Genomic DNA, 22,500 nt, shown 5'->3' on the forward strand with positions numbered 1-22,500 from the left:
ATTAATTTTAGGACCATTAGGAGTGATTCTTAAATAAACATAAAGGGACAATATCACTGAGGTGTGAAGACCAGTAGAATTTGAAGTGGCAAGACTTTGATTCATCCAACAATAACCAAATGAGTATTAGGTGCCACAAAAACTTCCACATATATTATTTCATTTCATCTTTGCACCTGCCGTCTGGGGTTTTCTGTGCCCATTACTGACAGTGAAGCTGGGGATCAGTGAAGGGCCTTGTAGAAATCACAGACGCAGTCATGTGACAAGGCTGAGCTCTGAAGCCACATGCATCTTATTCCAGCCGTCCCAAAACAGACCACTAATACTGGAATCTGAATCTGAACAATGTCAGCATTCCCCTCCCCCTCCTTAAAAGTTAATGTTTTAAGCTCTTGGTATCATTCTTGCCACGTGAAAATGTGAAAGTATTCCAAAATTTAAAAAAAGTGGATCTGCTATTACTCATTGCCTTTAGCAGGAAAACAGGAAATGGTTTTTACTAAAGGTTACGGAGGTGATGGGACAGGGAGGGGCTGAGGCATGGGAGGCAAAGGCCTGATGCCACTGTGAGAGGTTTCAGGGGAAGCAGGGGAGGTGCTGTGTGGTAATGACCCAGACATCAATACGAACACTGGCCCCTTTGGTCAACGCACCCTGATTCAATACAAGCTCTGTGCTAGGTACTGACAACGTGAGGTCCCTAAGGTAAGGGGCCTGCCCTCCGGGACTCAGTCTGGAAGGGAACACAGGACTTGGAAAAAGCAATACAATACCACATGCTGACAGCCACGCTGTGGGCTTCCACAGGGCGCTGTGTGAGCACCGGGGACTGGCCCCCTGCGAGGGGTAGGGGACATGTCCTAGAGGAAGTGACATTTCTTTTGGGGTCTCAAAGTATGAGGAGGAGTTTTCCCGGCAGAGACAAAGGGAAGGGCTCTCCAGGCAGAGCATATTTCCAAAGGCATGGAGATCGGAGAGATCACGGTGTGTCCTGGAAATGGAAGACGGTTCTCCGTGGCTGCAGCCCGGGATGCACTGTGTCCCTGGTGAGGGCAACGAAGAAATGATGCTGGAGAGGTGGGTGGGAAGCCCGATTCTGGGTCTGCCTTCTGTACACTGTGGGGAGCCAGAGGTTTTTAGGGAAGAGAGTGACAAGATCTATGTGATGATCACGTGGCGGGGGCTTTGTGGAAGACGGACTGGAGAGAGTCAGCCAGGTGGCAGCAAGGCCGGCTGTTATGAACTCTACTTGGAAGGACCCTTGCAGCTCTGAGGTCCTCTGGTCTAGCTCTCTACTTTATAAGGGACAGACCAATGTCTGGAAAGGTTAAGAGACTTGTAACAAAGCTACCCAGCTGGTGACTAAGGATGGGGGCAGGATGAGGTCCTGCCGGCTGCTGCCAGTCCCTTCTCCCTGCCTGGATGGCCAAAGAAAGTGAAAGGCTCTAACATCTGGGCCCCCGGAGGGGCTTCAAGTTTATCTGCTTGAAAATAGCAACAGATAGGCTGGAAAATAACTGTAGTCAAAGAGTGAAGAAACGTTTTTACCTTGGCTTTGGATTCCTGTTGTCTTATGGACCAGGTAAGTACCAAAAGCAACACAGCTTAGCTACCGAGTAAAACCAACACAACACAGTCAAGGGAATTGAGGGACGTGCACGAGTTCTTGCTAAATCAACCAAAGTCATCAAATCCTGACTGTTCCCACATGCTGGAATTCAGAGACATGAGCGAAGTCCTTTTGGAGTAGGCTGGATCAGTTCTTTCCTAAGAGCAGACGGTCACTATCTTAGCCTTGTCGTCTAAAAAGAAAGCCAGTTGGCAAGAAAACAGTTCATCCACAGAACTGCTATTCACAGCTAGTGCCGAAAGATGCCCACTGCAAAGCAATCCTGTATGATCATCACCGTTGCAGAGCAGAATGTGAGGGCAGGGAATATACTCTGTTTTTCAGAAAGCTCAAATTTTCGAAGAAGCAAAAATTCTCAAGATCTGAAAAACCAAACAGCCCTCCTAGAGTCCTCTCATAATTTCACTCCAAAGAGGGAGATCTAACATGGAGAATTTATTTTCAGGGTAGACACAGATTTTCTGATACCTGCATTTCTCCCAAAGGGCCCCTGAGACTTCATATTGGAGCAGGAAGTCCTGGTGTGTCATCAGACTCTGGGGGCTGCTCACATGAGATTCAGACTCGTCTGAGCCCCTGTGGTTGAGTTAAAGTGAGTGGCAGGCCTGGGGAAAACGTATCAGCATTCTTTACCACCACATTTCATATTGTACATACCAAGCCATTAAAGGAAACAGAGCATGCCATGTCTTTGATCGGTCACAGATGGGAGAAAACCAGCCACAATAATAAATTCACGGAGGTGGAGTGTGTCGTCACACACGGAGCCAGGATGTGTGATCCAGGAGGCGTGTATGGGGGGTGTTAACGCCATATGTCGTTTTACTGCTGTGGGCCTGCTCCCAGGTCAATAGCAACATGTTCCTCCAAAACAGCTCCGACGCCATCCCTGACGCTGCGGCGCTCTGCCAGACCTACGTGACTCTTACCAGGTACTGAAGTCGCTGGCGCTCAGTCTCAGGGGTGAATTCCGAAGACATGGGGATGATTTCTCCATTTCTGATGATTATGGCCCTGAAATGGTGAAAATGCATGTCAGCAGCCAATCTCATAAGTACCTCGATTCTGTCCTAACTCCATAGCTTAGTTCAGAATACACCTGAAACTCTCAGAGGATACTTTTCCCTCTGACCTGCACAGCAAAGCTCAGTGTTACCAACTCACCACATTGTAAGTATCTTTAAGAGCATGACATTCTCGTTAGCTCATGAATCTGTGCAGTCCAATATGGCAGCAACCAGCCCCATGTGGGTACTGAGCATTTGAATCATGGTGAGTGCAAGCTGAGAAACTGAATTTTTGATTTTATTTAATTTTAATTCATTTAGCTTGAAGTTAAGCAGTCACAGCGGGCTAGTGTAGTAGATAGACAGTGCAGCTCCAGATCTCCGTTACTCAAAGTGTCTGTGAGCCAGCAGCTTGTTAGAAATGCAGACTCTCGGGTTCCACCGCAGACTTCCTGTATTGGAATCTGCATTGTCGTAAGATGCCCAGGGAATTCAAAGGCACGTTAAAATCTAAGAACGCCGGACCTAGGCTCCTGAGTTTCTAGGGTAATATCCTGGGTCCAGGAAAACCACTCTTATCTCATCTTAAAGCTCAGGAAATTCACATACTCTCCAAAGTGTGCCCAACAGCTACTGCCGATTCTGGGACTTTTGAGAGAACAGAGTTCCCCAAAGCAGACGTCTAAAAGAGGAGTTGCCGGATTGATAACTGTGCAGCAACCTTCCCTAAGCCTGTTCTCGGTGGAGCCTCCTGTGCTCAGACCTTGTTCCACAGTGGTCCCTGCAGCCGCCTGCCAGCTATCGATCAGTTGTGGCGGAAGGCTGCCATTTCTACGACAAATCCAAGTGGCTAGGGGAGCTGCATTCTATTCGAACCACAAAGCTCCTGGTATCAGGGAGCCAGAGACCTGGGGACCCAGCACACTTCTCTGTGAAGAGCCACAAGCACGGGGAATACCATCAATGAGCTCAGCTCTGGGTGGATGCCTCACTGACATGGGGAGGCTGCATTTTTTGTGCCAAGAAGCCCCGGGCACCCCTCCCTCCCCGCAGAGGCAGGCAGTCCCTGACTTGGCAACAATCCCTATAAATGGCTGCAGCTGCTCGACCCCCTCCCCTGCTAACCCCTCACCACCCATGCCCAGTTGCTGCTGTCATAGAAACTAGGGGAGGGGGGCAGGCAAGGGAGGAGATGACAATAAAAATCTTGGGGGCATTAGAGAATTTATGGATCTAGGAGAAAAATGGTGGAACTGTAAGAAAACGGGAAAGTTTTGCGGGGGCTGACCCTGGGAAGAGGGTAGCTCTTGCTGTAATACTCGTATCACTTCTTTTATTATGCCGCCAAAAATAGGACAGATTAAAGATTCCTTCTTATAAACCCAGAGTCACTTGTAAAATGCAACCCACCTCCCCCAACCCCAAGAAAGGTGATATCCACCATTCACAAATCAGTGTGAGTTAATGGAAATCGTCTTTGTCCTACTTATCAGCTGAGAATAACTGTAGTAAGAGTACGGGTTTTGATAGAGGCTGGAGAAACTTGGAGAACTTGAAAGGAGGGGTCAGGAAGGTCAAGGTTAGGGCCTAATCTTAAAGTAGCGGGAGGGGCCCAGAGAATGTGGGGCACTAGAGCAAAAGGCATTATGCAGTAAATTCCCACAGCAATCTTCTGTTTCAAAATTTTGCTAAAAGCTAGTCTTAATTCTTTTCCCTCCCTTTTCCTACATTGCCCCTGAATTCCAGCTTCCAGGCTCAGACTAAGAAAGGTGGGTATCCAGGAGGGAAGTAAAAGATCGCGGTAAGAGGAGGAAGGAAGGGACGGTGGAAGATGGGGTGTCAGGCAGCGTGGGCCCGTGGGGAGCGGCCAACCAGACCAGGCAAGAGCCTCCTCCAGGACCTAAGTGTCAGGAGGTCAGGGGCCTGGTCTGTTTTGTTCACTCTCATATTCCAGATGCTTGGTATCTTGCCTGCCACCTAGCAGGAGCCCCATGAATATTAATTGAATATAAGAACAGATGAGGGCTTCCCTGGTGGCGCAGTGGTTGGGAGTCCACCTGCCGATGCAGGGGACAAGGGTTCGTGCCCCGGTCCGGGAAGATCCCACATGCCGCGGGGCGGCTGGGCCCGTGAGCCATAGCCGCTGAGCCTGCGCTCCGCAACCAGAGAGGAGTAGCTTTGCCTTGAGTCTGAGAGGAAGAGAGCAGAACTAGGGAGGCAGCGGACGTTCGCTTACACAAGGAGAGTTGGGTGGTTGTCACAGAGCCGAGGGGGGCGTTCGCCTGGAATCGCACCTGCTCCCTCAGCCATCTTTTCCTCTTCTCCTGACCAGATGAGTCCATCCATCACTTCCAACCCCGGAGTCTTTCCTACATCAGTTATTCCCTCTGTATTCCCAACCTCTCTCTCTGCTGGCTTTGCTACCACACGCAAAACACTTTGTGTTTAAAATCAAACAAAACAGAAACCGAAACGAAAACCAAACAAACAATACTCTCCTAATCTGAAACCCACTTTCAGGGTCTTTTCCCCTTTCTTTCCCCCTAAACCAAGGTTTACACATTCATTACACATTAATGTACACATTAATCTACATTCAGGGGCTCTACTTCCTCACCTCCCACCGATGCCTCAAATACAGGTAAATTCATTTCTTGCCTTCTCTCTACCTGACTGCTCTCACCAGTCCCCAAATGGCCTCTTTGCTGCTACACCCCGTGACCATGACCTCATTCCCACCTTCCTAGGCAGCATTTGTTGGTCCCTCCCGACCCCAGCTTCTGGGGCACTGCTTCTCCTGGTCTCCCTCCGACCTCCCAGGACACTCTTCTCAGACTCCTTGGGGTTGTGGGCTGCCATTCCACCTCTCTACCCCCTCCCTGGGCACTCGCTTCCCAGCCCTGTAACCCCCAAGATTTGGTTTAGAGGCCTCTCCTACATGCTCTGTTAGCCTGGTGCTGCCAATACGGAACACAACCTGTTTTGTTACTCATTGCTTAGCCGTCCGCCTTCCGAGCTGGCCTGTAAGCTCCTAAGGCGAGAGCCATGTCCATCCTGCTCACGCTGAGGCCCCACTACTGTGCACAGAGCCAGGCAGTTACAAGCAGTACTGGCTACAGAATTTCTAGGGTCTGGGCCAAATAAAAATGCAGGCCCTCCTGTTCAAAAATTAATGAGGATTTCAAGACTGTGACAGCAGAACATTAAGGCAAATGTGGCGGCCCGCACAGGTCACAACCCCATGAAGCGGGCCCTGACTGTACGCCCTTAATGTTTACTGGATGAATCGATGGCTTCAACCATGACACATGCCGATGATTCCAAGTATCCTTTCCGGCCCACACGTCTCTGCTGTGCTCCAGCCTGGAACAGCCAACTGCCAACAAATATTCACTTGGATACTCACTGGCATCTCAGACTCGACGTGTTTCAGACTTAATGATCCTGCCCCACCACACCCCCAAATCTGTCCCTCCAGCAGTCCCTGTCTCAGGGAACAGCATCCCTTTCCACCGGGGGGTGGGGGTGGGGGTATTCCAGAAGCCATCTCACTTTTCTCCCTCTACACATCCAAACAGGCAGCAATCCTGTAGAGTTTATCCCCTCAGTAGCATGAGAATCTGTCCCTTTCCTTGGTTTCTTCTGTTAGTGCCTGGGTTCAGGCCACATCAGAGCTTGTCTGGCTGACTCAGGAGCTCTGCTCCCCAGGGTCACCAAGATGATTTAAAAGCATTACTTGCATCACGTCAGATCCCTTACTGCAAGCCCCTAGGTGCCTTCCCAGCATTTCCACTTTCCTTCATTATCTGGGTTTTGTCTATATTTCTGGTTTCAGTCTCACACTTGCTATTCCTTGCACTCTGCCTCTCCCTTCTTCTGGCCAACTGATTCCTCTCTGAGAGTCAGCCCAGGAGAATGCCCTCCTGGTCTACCTTCGATGCCCTTTCTCTGTGACCCCGTGGGGTCATGTGCCTGGTGTACCACAGCCCTTACCAGTCTCACTGAGATGGCTGGCCTCTGTGGCTGTCTCTAACTACCTGAGGATGTCTTCTGGGCAGAGCCTAAGCCCTGGTTTCTGAATCTCCAGCACTCAGTGTGTGGCCTGTGACAGACACGCAATAACTGTTTGCTGAGGGATAAGCGACTACATGGATGAAGAGTGAACTGGACTTGGGTGGATGAACAGACATGTCCAGAAGCGAAGGTCCCAAATAAGACTTTTCTTAACAACATGATCTGTAGCTGTCTGTCTACCGCCTGAGCCCTCAAAAACCCACATGCCTTTTCATTGGTTTTACAAAAAGACAAGGGACCTAAAAGGATGTTGTTCTGGCTGAATCAACACTGAAAAGTGACTCAAACGATAAGGGAAAACTAGGCAGGGCCCCTGTCCTTAGTGGGCAGGGGAGGGGGAATGCAGCCACCACTATGTTTACTCTGTTTTTTCATTTCAAATTCGTACACGATGAGGTATCAGCATTCAACTCCAATGTTCACTGCTGGGGTAACCCTACCTAATTACTTTCATAAATAGATCCTTATATCTAAATCCACTTATGTACAGAACATTCTTCACTTCTGTTTGAACTACCGAGTTTTTCCTTTATGAGACACCCATGCATTAAAGAATGACAGCAAGTCTGGCAGCCAAACTTTCCAGTCCCTGCATCATGATGCCTCTTCCTATGCGATTCCCGGCTTCCTTTTGATCTTTCTCTCTTTCTCTCTTTCATCCCTCTGATCTAGGGATCAATTTGTCAGAGCTGGTCTCCAATCTGGAGTAGGGCAGTGAGAGGAAGAGGTTTCAAAGGGAACAGAGTGCATGTGAAGGCTGACAAATCCTGTACTAAACAACCAGTAAAGTAGAGAAATGCTTTTAAAGCTACATTCTCTCATCACAGGATCCTTATAGACTTCATATCTTCTACTTCATTATTTTATGAAATGTTTTTACTAAACGAGGATAAAAAAGCTATATAGCAGCGAAAGTCAAGGAGAGTTAGGCACATGCCCTGACCTTTCTTCTGGGGCCTCAGGTCCAGACCTGTGGATATGACTGTGGTCAGGATGACATTTCATTCACCTACTCAGTGTCTAGCCAGAGACTTGGTGAGGGAGTCACCAAGGGTTGGGTGATTTCATCAACTAGCCACCGCTTCCCACCTGGCACCCCATACCATACAGAGGGAGTGGTTCCTAAGCATATTCTTCAAAGTTAAGGCTAGCCTTTCATTCACAGAGACTAACTGAAATATACACGCTTTAACTTCTTACCCAGTCTAATAGACGGGGCAGTATTTGTAACACGGCGAATGATAAGGTTTAATGTGTTTCTGTGAGTCAACTGCAAGGATGGGAAAAGAGGAGGTAAAGCAAAGACACTGATAGTTTTTAAAGCCTCCCCCCCATATGAGGCACATGACACGATAAGGGCAATTTATTCCTAACTGATGAGAAATTTGAGTTCAGAGAACAGGTGCTAGAAAATTCTGCTACTTATATCCTTGAATGTCACAATTTGGAGTCAAAAAGAATTACTTTTTGTTCCCCAAGCTGGTCAAAACGTAAACTGGTCAAGAGAAAAATAAAGGGCCAAACAGGATGCTCATTTCAGAGAGTCTCTCAATTTTGCACTTTCTCTTAAGGAGATCGCACTAACTCCTGTCAAATCCCATCTCAAAGCAGGAGTGACACTTTCCAAAGGCATCTGACAAACAAGCAAAAGAAAAAAAAACAATAAAAGATGTGATTAGGCAACCGACCAGAAGGGAAAATGCAAATGTTCAATAAACATATGAAAAGAAGCTCCACCTCACTGGTCCAGGAAGAGGCAAATTAAAGTAAAAGTAATGTAATTTTTGCTCATCACAGTGGCAAACATCTATTGAAAACATTAACAATATATAATAGTTCTCATAGGGTGAGGGGAAAAAGCCATTCTCATAATTAAAGGGAACATAGACTGTTATACTTTTGAAATCTCTTAAAATTGTAACTACATAAAAAAATGGTTCAGCCACCCTACTGTGGGGAATATATCCTAAAGAAATAAAGTGTTCATTACAGGGCTTTCCTGGTGGCGCAGCGGTTGAGAGTCCACCTGCCGATGCAGGGGACAAGGGTTCGTGCCCCGGTCTGGGAAGATCCCACATGCCGCGGAGCAGCTGGGCCCGTGAGCCATGGCCGCTGAGCCTGCACGTCTGGAGCCTGTGCTCCGCAACGGGAGAGGCCCACCGCATACCGCCAAAAAAAAAAAAAAGGTTCATTACAAGTCAACAATTCATATTTGACATTACTTGTTGTGGTAAAGACTGGAAACAGTATGAAACGGTTTATCAAAAGGGGGAATTGTTGAATGGACTGGTGTGTAATCTATGTTATACAGTCACTTAAAAAGTTAAGTCTGTTTTGTAACCTGCAGGTATCCATGATGTATTGTTAAGAAAAGCATATTGCAGGGCTTCCCTGGTGGCGCAGTGGTTGAGAGTCTGCCTGCCGATCCGATGCAGGGGACACGGGATCGTGTCCCGGTCCGGGAAGATCCCACATGCCGCGGGGCGGCTGGGCCCGTGAGCCATGGCCGCTGAGCCTGCGCATCTGGAGCCTGTGCTCCACAACGGGAGAGGCCACAGCAGTAAGAGGCCCGCGTAACACAAAAAAAAAAAAGAAAAGAAAAGAAAAACACGTTGCAGAGTAATATGGGGAATAATCCCATTTTTATAAAAACAAAAACTATATATAGATACCCTATATACATGAAATATCTGATTCCAGGCCAAAATCCTATGTGTGCTCCTTCAGGCTCTGCAAAGGTTCTACTGGTCAGGCCTGCCAGGAAGCTGCCCTCCCCACCCCTGGTGCCCAGCCAGGGCTCTGCAGTCTCTGAGGGGAGCTGCAGGCCAGGGCTCCCTCTCCCCACCCCACCATGGGTCACATTTACATACTTTTCTGCCTACCCAGCCTAGGCACCTCCACCAGGAGTCCTGGCTAAGATATTTTTCCCCACTCTGACTCAGTACTTTTCCACTCCTAGTCCTTTCCCTTTTCCACCACCTACCTGCCATCCCACCCCCATCCCCTGGTCCAAAGGCACAGCCTTTTGTTCAGAGCTCCTCAATACCGAGAAGATTCCTCCTGCCCTGCCGCATGTCGTCACCTGACCCTGGCGCGGTGCTCTTGTGTGGGGAAAACGGAACACTTTGCTTCCTCTTTGCCTCTTGCCTGCACTATCAGAGAGTGAATAAGGCGGTCACCGTGCTAACTGGCCACCGGGACACCTGGCTGTCTGATAATGTAAGTTATGTTTGAATGAGTGGGGAGAAAGGCATGGAAGTGGGAGAGAGAGTTAACTTTCCTTTACATATCTTTGTATCATTGGACTTACAGGAATCGTGAAACATTCCTTTTGTAAATTCTGAAGAGGAATTTATTTGCCCGGATTTGGCCACATATTCACAAAAGGCCCGGAACCCTACTAAATGCTAATTCATCTTTGTAGCACTACCAGTCTTCGTGAACCCTGTGGGACCCAAGCATTAAGTGACCACAGAATTCTTCCTGGGCCCCAAACGTCTCTCAGAGCTCAGGAGTGACTGCAAAACTCTCCTGTAGCTGCATCAGAAGCCACTAACTAAGAAGCCAGTGACAGAATTTTGTTATAAAAATGAGAACTGGTTAAGATCAAAAATGTCTGTACCTTCTTCTACCACTTGTGTTCTAAGAGGAGACCCACAGAAGTAGGTGCAGAACAGCCAACCATGCTCACAAATGAAAACGACAGAAAGACGTTCTGAATGAAGAATGAATGGGGCGACTCGAGGATTCATCAGCCCCTCCTCTGGATGGTTAGATTCCATTCATTTTAGGCATACAGAAGGGTCTGTACATATGTAATCCTCCCCCTCCTGCCACAGCCTGGGCATTGTGAACTACTCTGACACACACGTTTCTCTGAGGACCTAAGAACTTGAAACTATGCCTCTTAGACACTGACAGTATGCATCCTTGTAATGCTTTTTCATTGGCCACAGGGAAATTTTCAGTGTGTTAAATCAGTGACACTTTGATAAAACAAAAACAAAACAAAACATCCCCCGCTGCCCCACCTCAATGACTGCATCCACTGCCCGTGGGCTGCCTACCACCACACGACTTCCAGATTTCAAGGCCGAGGCAGCCACCCAGGGGTTTGGATGTGGCCGTGGGATGGGAGCGGCACTTCCCCTTAGAGATCACCGTTGGAAGTAAGTGGAGGAGGAAGGAGCAAACAGCCAGCTACACTTCCTACTGCTTGGAAGACATCTCCCTCTTTCCAGGGCAAGCAGAACTCAGCATATACTGGTGAGTGTTGTGGGCAATGTGCTGTAGCTTATGTTCACAGCTACACTCTGGAATGGTCTCACTGTGTACAACACCCTCTTGGAGTGTTTCAGAAAGTCCCCCCTAGCCCCAGGATGCTAGTAGCTTTGAATAGTAGAGGCTCATTCACACACCCTCCTTTCTAGCCTTCAGTGAAATGAGATGATGTTGCCTCGGTGCGCTGCACAGCTCTTACGTCATCGGCTGTGACTATCAAGAAAGCTTCACATTCAAGCAAAGGAGCAACACATTGAAGTTTGAAGAGGAAGAGGAAGTCTGGAGAATGATGGAGGACAAATGCAGGAGAACCCCAGCCAGCACTTCCTTTCCGTGAGCCTCAGGAAGCTTAAAAGCCCGTGCTCTGCCCAGTGCACTTCAGAGCAGACCGCCTGTCAGCCCTCCTGCCTCCTCAAGGTAAAAACTGTGGCCTGAAGACCAAACAAAATACTAAAATTCACAAATGATTTTGCAGAGAGGTACTATGTAAACTTGGTATAAGGACAATTAATGAGCATATAGGTTTTCAGCCTCAATAAAAGGTCCAAGTGGCACAAAGAATGGGGAAAAATTAATATATATATATATCCCTTATATACATAGATTTATAGTTATAGATGTAGATTATATACAATATAGATATATTTACGTATAAAAATCTCCACATATAAATCTCCATCTATAAACATTATATATATTCATATATAGATGAAAATCTCCAAGCTTAACAATAAAGGTAGAATCTCTCTGCAGAGCTGAAATGGAAAAGAACTTCAAAATCGCCAGGCTGCTGGACTTGAGAGGCAGTTAACAGTTTCCAGCAGGCCAGTCTCCACGGAGGGAGAGGTTAAGTAAGATAAAAGTCAGGGCTCAAGCTCACTCCTGAAGGCAGCATCCAAACCACGTTGCTTCACTTTGCCACACCCCTTGGTTTCTTCTCTCTGCAGCATAGGAACCGCTGGCCGGCAAAGCCAAGTGCTCTGCAGCTACTGTTTGCAAGAGTCCAGGTAGCACAGAACTTCATTCCCATCTCAAACAGTTAAGCAGCCAGCCGGTCCTGCAGCATGGAGCTACACTGGACTCCTGCAGCCAGTCCCACATGTGTAGTAAAGGGGACGTGAGTGTACAACATACAGGAGGAATCTTTCTGGGTTGTTGTAAGTTCTGACGGTTTACACGGGAGGTTGTAATGGGAAAGACAAAGCACTACTGTGGGGCAACGGCCGATGTCAGGCCCTCTCCCTGCTCAGCAAGTCCACAGCCCTGGGCTTCCCTGGTGGCGCAGTGGTTGAGAGTCCGCCTGCCGATGCAGGGGACACGGGTTCGTGCCCTGGTCCAGGAAAATCCCACATACCGCGGAGCGGCTGGGTCTGTGAGCCATGGCTGCTGAGCCTGCGCGTCCGGAGCCTGTGCTCCGCAATGGGAGAGCCCACAACAGTGAGAAGCCCGCGTACAGCAAAAAAAAATAAAAAAATTTAAAAAAAGTCCACAGCCCTGAGGGGTACCCATCCATGTGCCCCATCACTGGTAGTGAGGTGGTGTGGTGGCAATGGCACTGGCTTGGGAACCAGAACTTGCAGATGCCAGCCCCACTTTAGGTTAATCGCTAGCTCCAGGCCTTGGTGTCCTTGCCAATAAAAAGAAGGGGTAAGGACAAGGCACCTCCCAGGTCTAAATTTCAGTGATTCTGAAAATAAGCCAAATATCCGCAGAGTGGAGAAATACGGACAAATTACAACAGCTACTACTTTCCCTCTCAGGAGGAGGTAATCCCCCAAATTTAGATTCTGATAAATATAAACCAATACAGAAGTGCCAGGATGGGAGAAGTCACCCTTAGTGCTTCTTTTAAACCATAAAGGACAAGGAGCCCATTATCAAGCAAGCCCCGCAATGTACTTTCCCTGCTGTCACCAGTCCCCTTGGAATGCAAAGCTGCAAACAAAAAGCATCTCTGACCTGATTCCATTACACACTTTTTCAGCTGAAAGTGATTCGAAACGCAACATTAAACTGCACATTTTCCAGGATGGAGGAGAAAACCTGGTACAAGGTGACAAAGAGCAACCATTCGGAAAACCCGTTTTGACAGCGCCTATCAATTCCAAAGTACAGGGAGGAGGCATCCATTTTGTCAAAAAGCATCAGACCTTGTAAATCCTCTTCAGATGCAGCAGAAGCATCTGTCTCCTTCAAAAGTACTAGAAATGTGTCGATGGAGAAGAAAGCGGGGCAGCTGATGGAGTGAGCTGGGGTTACCACCATCAGACGACATCGAGGCTGTTGATGCTAATTAGAGGGGTCAAAAAATAGCTGAAGGGACAAAAATAACCCCAGGAGCCTGGAATTAGCTTTGGTGTGTTTTTAGTCATTCCATTTCCAGAATGGATACTAAAGAAAAAGGTTGCAAATACGATGATTCATTTAGCAGAACCTCAAATACGCAAGTGTATCAGCAAAAAATATTCACCAAAAAATGGTCAGGAAAAAAAATTCAGATCTTTCAGTAGCAGCAAAAATAAATGACCGCTCGCAGAGCAATAACTGAGTCAGATGTTCCTGTTTTCCTCGCAAGCAGCCCAGTCTGTATTCATACCACCCAGAATAATTTCTCAATGTCATAATTCAGCCACTTTCTACAAACATCTTGCTATACCAGCAACATTCATGAAACCAAGTGCACCCGCACAATATTTTCCACACCAGGTAGAAGCCTTACAGTCATGAAAGAAAAATTTTTGAGGTGCTTATTTCTAAAAATAATGATAAGGGGTCCACGTGTATATTAACGGTGGGGTTGTTTATTCTTGTTTTAAAAAATATATTCCACATTCCATAAAATTCACCCCTGTAAAGTGTACAATTCAGTTTTTAGTATATTCACAAGGGTGTGCAGCCATCACCACTAACTAATTCCAAAACATTTTCATCACCTCAAAAAGAACTGCTCGCCATACTCATTAGCAGTCACTCCCCATTCCCCCCGCCTCCCCCCAACCCACGTCAACCACTAATCTGTTTTCTGTCTCTATAGATTTGCCTGTTTTGGATATCTCACATAAATGAGATCCTATAATATATGGCCTTTTGTGCCTGGTTTCTTCCACTTAAAATAACGTTTTCAAGGTTTATCGTGTTACAGCAGGCGTCAGTACCTCATTCCTTTTTATGGCTGAATGAATATTCTGTTGTAAGGATACACCACATTTTGTTTATCCATTCATTGGTGGATGGACATTTAGGTTGTTTCCACTCTTTGGCTATTGTGAATAACATCGTTGTAAACATTCATGTACAAGTTTTTATGGGAATATATATTCTCAGTTCCCTTGGCTATCTACCTAGGAGTGGAACTGCTGGGTCGAACGGTAACTCCATGTTTAACATTTTGAGGAACTGCCAATCAGTTTTTGAAAGTGGCGGCACCATTTTGCATTCCCAATTGGTGAATTTTTAAACTTTCTTTTAAAGGATCGCAGAGTTCAAACTAAATTTATTTCTGAAAATCCCACAGTGGTTTCTTATTTTGCACAGTTTCAAAAGCACTTAGTTGGCAAAGTTTTGCCTGTGTGCTTCGATCTCAATGCACATATTGAACATTTAGTGGTTCCTTTTCCATTTGTGGTCAGAGGGTGTATATTCTGTTCTTCTCAAGTGCAGGATCAATACCTATAATCTACAGTACTCTACAGTCCCCCAGCACAAATGTACACAAACACTTCTCAAGCCCCAAAATGAGCACATTTTTCTCCTCCTAGCAAGTAGCCAGACTGGATGACTACTGGATGATTGGATGAGCCTCCCCTCCTCCCTCCCTCCCCTCCTCCCCCTCCCCTCCTCTCCCCTCCCCTCCTTCCCCTCCACTCCTCCCCTCCCCTCCTCCCCTCCCCTCCCCTCCTTCCCCTCCCCTCCCCTCCTTCCCCTCCCCTCCCCTCCTTCCCCTCCCGTCCCCCTTCCCTCCCCTCCCCTTCCCTTCCCCTCCCCTTCCCTCCCCCTCCCCTCCCCTTCCCCCTCCCCCCTCCCCCCTCCCCTCCCCTTCCCCCTTCCCTCCCCTCCCCTCCCCCTCCCCCCTCCCCCTTCCCTCTCTTTTAAATAACTGATGATGACAATAGCTCACTGTTTGTGTGCCAAGGCAGGTAGTACATGCAGAGTCCGGGAAGCAACCTCTTTACCAGTGCTCCATATTAGTTACAATTGGACACAGGTGTGTCCAGTTCCAACCACTATATTTTAATAGGGCAATGCCATGGAGCAACTGAACTGAGTTCCAAGGAAAGAAATAAAAACAACGTAAGGGATGGAAAATAGATGCTTTGAAGGAGGTTAAAGCAATTATGGTATTTTAGCCTGAAGGAAAAAATGAGCAGTGATTTGATCACAATCTCCTTCTCGCAATTTGAAACCATTTTATTGAAAGAATGGTGACTGACCAGTTTCTTCATGCTCAGAGGAACACAAACAAGAGGAAATTCTATTTAATCAAATCAGTAAGATTCTATGGTTGGAAACAAGAAAAGAATTTCCTAATCTTCACATTATACATTGACCGAAGCCAATTCCAATGGGTCTCCGTCCCTGAAATTCTTCAAAAGGACATGAGGGAGCTTTGTCTGTATTTGCCTGCCAAGAATCTTGAGGCATCCTTTATTGTTGTTTCTTTATGATGCTATAAATCAGGAAGTACATCTGTGGTGTGAGGGCAAAGCCGGATCCACAAACATTCACTTCAGACTGTGTACTGTATAATGTACTTAGAAAGTCTTACAACCTATACCATGGAAGTAAACAGGTCATCCTCGGTGCCACATGCCCCTGCCCAAAATAAGCTACGACATGACTTCACCCGGCAGGGCAGGTGGCTTATCTGTGGCCCAATGGTTAGATAACCGGCTGGATGCCTCGCCTTCAGGGCTTCCTGGCTCTACCAGCCGATGGTTACCCCATGTCAGGTCTTCACATAGAAACGCTTGGGAAGCCCATCTCTCATCCACTGAACATAACCATCATTTGGGTTTGGGGAGCCAGTTGAGGTGTAGTGGAAAGGGATCAGGGCTCAGAGTTCAAAGTCTAGCTCAAGCTATGAACTAGCCATGCTAGGAGCCACTCTGACACTCAATTTTCCCCATTTGAAAAAGGGTAAATACCTCTTTCTTCAGATTAAATGAGTTTATGTGCAAAAGGACTTGAAGCATGACTTATTAAGCATAGCTGATTGAATCATTAAGGGAAACATACATATCTACAAGTCAAAGTAGAACAGTCATTACTTGGAACTTTGTTATTTTGTATAATAACTGTCCACAACTGTGATCCTAAAGAACTGTATGAAGGAAAAACAGAAAACAAAACAAAAAAAAACAGTGTATCTAGTGACCTCACTTAGGCTTTAATGATGAAATGGCATGCTGACTTCCCATTGTCATTTCTAGTCCCGTGTTCAGGTACCCCCAGAACTCCATGGAAAAGAAGGGAGATTGACAGGGTAGTAATGGAGCATTCCTGCTTCTCCTGATCCCTAGCTTTAAAACCCCACCCTGTCCATTAATATTAATGCCATAATCTCCTTCAGATTTTTCCAAGCATATCTGTAATTTAAGATTTCATTTTGACAAACAGATATACTAAAGGTTCCCATGCCAAATCCCCTTTCCCTGCAAAAATTCCACTGAGCCCATAATTTACCTGTGGCTATTACAATTGTCCAAATGAAAAGTGAGAGTCTGGACTATGTCTGTGGAAACAGAAAAGTCTCAGAGGTATAATATATTAAATTTTTAAAATTATGTGTGTATATATTAAACGTATATAATCTAAAAATATATTCTCCCAAGTAAAGGAGATGAAAAGGTCTTAGACTCTGTTGAAATGCCCAGGTTGGACAATGGAGGGTGATGATGCTATAACAACAGGAGAGACAGGAAGAGAAGCCCATCTGGAGGAGGAGACACTGCATTTTGATTTGGACATGTTGAATTCAGCACACGTGCCTGATGCCCAGGGAGAAGGGCTAATGAGTACACAGCTGGAAATGTGGGTATGGTGCTCAGGAATGAAGGCAGTGCTAGAAAAAGAGTTGGCAACAGTTATGTTTATATGGCAGTTAAAACTATGGAACTGAAACAAGTATTCCAGGGAATGTATATAGAACGTGGGGATAAATATTAAGCAAGAACATAGAAAATGGGTCCATTCCCTCATTTACCTGTTGAACTCACTTCACAGAGTAAATCGATGAATTGAAGTTGCCCCCTACAATGTTTTCCATGGAACACTCTTCTGAATGATAATAGGAAACCACCAAAAAAATGCATGCTCAGAAGAGTTTGGGAAACACCTTTCTTTGTCACAGGACTTTTCGGAGCCTTTAGTACAGTAAAATGTGTCACTGTTCTCTAAGACTAGGTAACTGTGCAATAATTCCCAAATCTGACTAGGGGAGGAACATTTCTTAACTGCTCTTCACTTTTCTACCAAGTGTAGGTCAAATTCAGGGATGGATGCCCGTGACTGAGCTATAGCCTACGGACACAGTGGGTTTCACTCTTGGGAGCTGCACCATCTACTCCCAAAAACCTTCTCAGATGAAAAATCAGGGCTGTTCTCTCTCTCTGATTCCATTTTCTTTTTTGAGAAGCACTTCATTCACAAAGCTTCAGAGGTAAAGGGGGCTGAGACCAGGGCGGGGGCTGCCTGGAAGAAAACCAAGCTCTCTCCCCCTCTCTCCCGGCCCCTTGGTTTTCTCCATTCTAACTCTTCTCTTAAATAATTTGCCAGGTATGAGAGCTCACGGTGTGCTCCTGCTACCCTGGCTTCAACTAGTTCTCATTAGAAGTTTGGGGGCTTTCTTGTTCTGGTTCACATTTTATTTTTGTATTTGCTGCTTCTCTGGAATGACTCTCCCTCATCACCGGGACTGGGGGAAAGAGGCAGACAGACTGCTCTGGGTCCTGATTCCAGCTTAAACAAAAGAAGACCCCAATATGTTCCAGTCTGGCTCATGAAGGGACTGCATGGGGATTTAAGGCCAAAATGTGTTACTTATATAATGTGTTCCTCTGTCCATACATATAGCTCCCTGTTCAACTTTTGGGGATTGGTAGGCAGGGTCCAGATAGGACCTGTGAATTAGAGTTTTCAGGGCTCAGCTCCACAGCTTCTAATTCCTCGCCTGGGACCTTCCGGAAATCGAGTTGAGCTTTAATTCATCTCTGCAGAATGTCATTGCCCCTCTACAGCTTACCTAGTAGGTCTTTTTTCACACATAGGAATCTCTCTGACATGCAAGGTAAAGAAATGTATTTTGGACCTTATATTTTTCCCATTTTGCAAACACTCAGACCATTCATTAGTATGGTGTTAATTTAAGACCCTATTACTTCTGATGGGAAGTTGGCCAAGAACGGACAGTAACACCCACCAATCAAAATTGTTCACAAACTTAAAACCCAGAATAGACTTATTCCTATGGAACATGGTGAAGACAACAGAAGTGACCTTCCTTAGTTATATTTGAAAAATTGAGGTGATTGAGGAAGAGACTAATTGGCTGCTAGAAACTACAGGTGTAAAGCTGACGGATGACAAAGGAGGAGAAGTACTAATTTATTTCTATTTTACTTGTCAGGCGGAAGGAGAAAATAACGACGAGTTTAAAAAAACAAAAAACTAAGGCCCAAGACAGATGAAAATATTACAAAAGAGAACTCTGCTGCAATAAATGGGATCGAGTCTTCTGGCTTCAACAGGTTACATCCCAGGGCCCTAAAAGTACTTGAAGATGAGGCTGTCACAGTTCTGTCAGGAATCTGGGAGGAACAGCAGTGAAGGGAAGATGTGACCAAAGATTAGAGACAGGCAACTCAGGTTCCCTTTTCAACAAAGGAAACAATGGATTCTGTAAACTAACAAGGAGGGACCTGATATCACTCTGGAGGAAGATTCTAGAGTAGGTCGTTAAAGGTAAGGCTCGTGAGGGCTAATAAAGGAAAGCAGCAGTCACTGGTGGTCTGCCTGAGTGCACTAAGAGGAAAGCCTGTCCCTTCCCAAGCCCTCTTCCTCCATCCCTTTTTTTCCCCAGGTAAAAGACATGCCACAGGCAGAGTATCTATCTATTTGGACTTTAGAAACCACCAAAATTGTTCATGATCTTTTGGTTGACCACGAAGGATAGGAACAGTTTAAGTAAAAAGAGGTAAATTAAAAGTGGTTGAGGGGCTTCCCTGGTGGCGCAGTGGTTGAGAGTCCGCCTGCCGATGCAGGGGACACGGGTTCGTGCCCCGGTCCGGGAGGATCCCACATGCCGCGGAGCGGCTGGGCCCGTGAGCCATGGCCGCTGAGCCTGCGCGTCCGGAGCCTGTGCTCCACAACGGGAGAGGCCACAACAGTGAGAGGCCCGCGCACCGCAAAAACAAATAATAATAATAATAATGAAAAGTGGTTGAAATAGCTGCAAAATTAAAGAGTTTCAGTCCAACAGACGGTCATCGTGATCTGGCTCTGTGGCATGACTGACAGGAAAGTGAGAGCGGGCTCAGCGATGCTGTCCTGACAAGGGGGGTGGCCATCACTCCACACAGCACGGGTCAGCTCAGTGCTGGGTGGTGCCATGTGTGAACAGGGCAATTCCACAAGAAGAGGGCCAGGGCCAGAGGCCTGGGGCTGAGGGGCTCTAACCAGCTCTCTGAAGACCATGTGAAGGAAACCAGGGATGTTTCCTCTGAAGAACAGAAGATTTGTGGATGGTCACAACAGGCGCCTTTGAGTATCTGAAGGACCATCAAGTGAGAGAGTGAGTGATCATGTCTATGTGACAGGAATATGCCTTTCTTTTCTTAATCTTACTTATTTGTATTTTTAAAAACTGTATACCAGTAACATCTACTGCTTATGTAACAGTAACAAGTTTGCTGTTTGTTTCTGTTTTGTTTTGACAAACTGTTTCATAAAGTAAACACGTGCATATAAATATACAAAATAAGTTCCTGCACGAGAGGATTGTCATAAACAAAAAGGAGGTGCAGGCCGGGGAGTTCTAAGATGCCGCTGAGCTGGTAACCCTGGGGATGTGGTTGTGAAAAGGTGAAGAGTATTTACTGAGAAATTTAAGAAAAGAGTAGGAGGGGGGATGAGAGGAGGGAGGGCAACTGAATCTCGGAGACGCTGACTGACAGAGCTAGGAACAGCACAGGAAAGGCTAGGAACCCATGGAAGCATCTCTGCCAGGAACTGCAGCCACGAGCGGAAGAGAGAAACCAGGATTTCTTGCCACAAACCAGTTGGACCCGGTTAAGCTGACTGAAGAGGTGGCTGTGATGTCAGTCAAGATACCCCCAAAGCCAAAGAGTATCTCCAAGGGCTCAGAGAAGAGAAATCTCCTTCTTCCAGAGTTCACAGGGAGCACTCAATGCCATAATTGGTCCAGTTGGAAAATGAGACTGAGGGAAGGTGGGTGACCAGCAAGAGGAATACCAAAGGCGAAGCCCAGAAGAGAGACCTGTGGTCCAAGGAGGGGGTGGGGGGGGCGGGGGGAGGATGGGCACTGTCTGGTTCTTTTATTGGCAACTGAGTCATTCCAACTGCCTGCGGGGGGGGGGGGGGGTCTCAGCCACATGACCTGTTATCCCCACTCTGCCTCACCCTCTGGTTATGAATCTGAATTATCTGAGTACAAACAGTACTCAAGAGACAGGAAAAGAACATCACCAACACAATCAGGACCGTGACTTTCCATAGATAAACCAGTTCCCGTTTTCACTGGGATCACTAGTGCCAAAAGCCGAAACTTAGCTTCCATTAAAGTCTAGGGATGCCATTCCCATTTGCGACACAAAGATGGACAGGAAATAGTTATACTGTGGGCTAACACACTGGAAAAAATTAAAATCTTCAGGTGAATACAAAAATATCTTAAGCTCTAGACTAGCTACTTAGAGTTTACCTTCTTCCTCCAACTGTAAAATAAAAACAAACCAGTTCACCCTTGTATATCTCACAGGAGTGAAGAAAACAAATTAATGAAGAGGTCAATTCACCGGAAGAAAAACACACCCTAGTTAAATCCACCAGAAATGTGTCACTACAGATATGCTATTTTCCAATGTTCTTCTGGGGGAAAAAGTTCAAGCTGTAAGCTTGTTCTTCTAATAAATAACCCCATTGGAGAGGCACTCCCTACGGTAACACCACTCCACAAAACACTCAGGGCAAACAATCCATCAAATTCCGATTTCTATGGACCTATTCAAATGTACATTTCCAATGTTTAGCATCAGTCAGCAAGGCACACACTCCACAGAACAAGAGGCTCCTAGGGCACAATCGTCCTGTTCCCAGCGGCTCTTGGTCCCATTCACAACCACCGCTCAGAGGAGAAAGGCAGATGGAGGCTTTCCACATGCAAATCTTTGCAGCCTCAGCCTGGTGCAATTTAGGAGTGGGGTTAAGAAGCGATTAGAGGATTAATAGAGACGTTTGTTATAATTTGAAACATGAGTTTGCTGCTCAAAAGGCTAAACTGTAGTGCTTGAAGCTAAGTGCTTAAAACTGCCCCAGAATCCTCAGGTCATGTATCCTAATCACGGATCACATTCTTTCAATCACAGATGAAAAAGTTAACACTTTCTCATGTTTGGCTGGGATCACTCAGAGTCACTCGCTTGTAGTTGTGAGATCTCTTTCATGAGAATCAACACCTCCATTTGGTTTCCACATGGATGATTCTTGGAAGTTACAAAGTCTTTGAAGGGCATCTATTTTTGCCTTGAGGTCTGGTGGCGTCAGAGTTCGCGTCAACCTCACAGATGAAAACTATCTGAGCGTGATTCATCCATGCCTACAGCACTCTCACCAAAGGGAGGTCCCTGCATGTGTGGGGTTTCTGTATTTATACGGCTTATGTGTTTATTTGTAGTTAAAACAGTTCTTGCCAGTTTCTGAGGTCTAAGGAATTTAAAGATGATCTATAATGCACGATCATCGGAGAATGAAATGTGGGAGAATTCATGGGGACCGTTAACCCAAAAAACTCAGCTTCTTGACCGAATCAATGTTTGTTCTATCTTGGCAGTAGGACAACAGCTTTGCCAAAGCTTCAAACTTATCTTTCTCCCCACACTTTTACTTATACCTTTAAACCATGGAGAAAAGCAAGGGGCATTTGACCCAAGAGAGATTTCACAGCCAGGAACTACCTGGCCCCTGAGTGGATTTCTCTTCTCCATGAAAGGTTGTGGATGGAGAGGCCACATCCCTGAATGACTTAAAAAAAAATTTACTTTTCCTATAAAAGATGGTAAAACAGCTAAAAGACCTAGAGTCATTCTGAGGGGTAAACACTGAGTCTCAGGTTGAAGATTAGGTTCTAACCACAAGCCAGTCTGACTCTGCTAGATCACAAAACTTAAGCTGTACTGCATGGTGTGCTATGGAGATACATGTGTGAGCTTGAATCAAGGGCTGGGCACTGAATCCAGGCAGAGTGAACACTCCCGAGGGGAACCTGACTTC

The 22,500-nt window shown here is 46.4% G+C and overlaps 1 protein-coding gene across 1 annotated transcript in view; it reads right to left on the reverse strand.

The window, feature by feature from the left end:
* Positions 1–22,500, reverse strand: part of PPM1H (protein phosphatase, Mg2+/Mn2+ dependent 1H) — a 260,953-nt gene that overhangs the window by 81,517 nt on the left and 156,936 nt on the right. Inside the window, exon 5 of the mRNA XM_022571638.3 lies at positions 2,563–2,647. Coding sequence (XP_022427346.1) covers positions 2,563–2,647 — 85 coding nt within the window. The remainder of the gene's footprint in view (positions 1–2,562; positions 2,648–22,500) is intronic.

This window comes from Delphinapterus leucas, chromosome 11, assembly GCF_059928025.1.
Source record: "Delphinapterus leucas isolate spDelLeu-1000000601 "Yukka" chromosome 11, BTC_Dleu_Yukka2, whole genome shotgun sequence".
Taxonomy (NCBI): domain Eukaryota; kingdom Metazoa; phylum Chordata; class Mammalia; order Artiodactyla; family Monodontidae; genus Delphinapterus; species Delphinapterus leucas.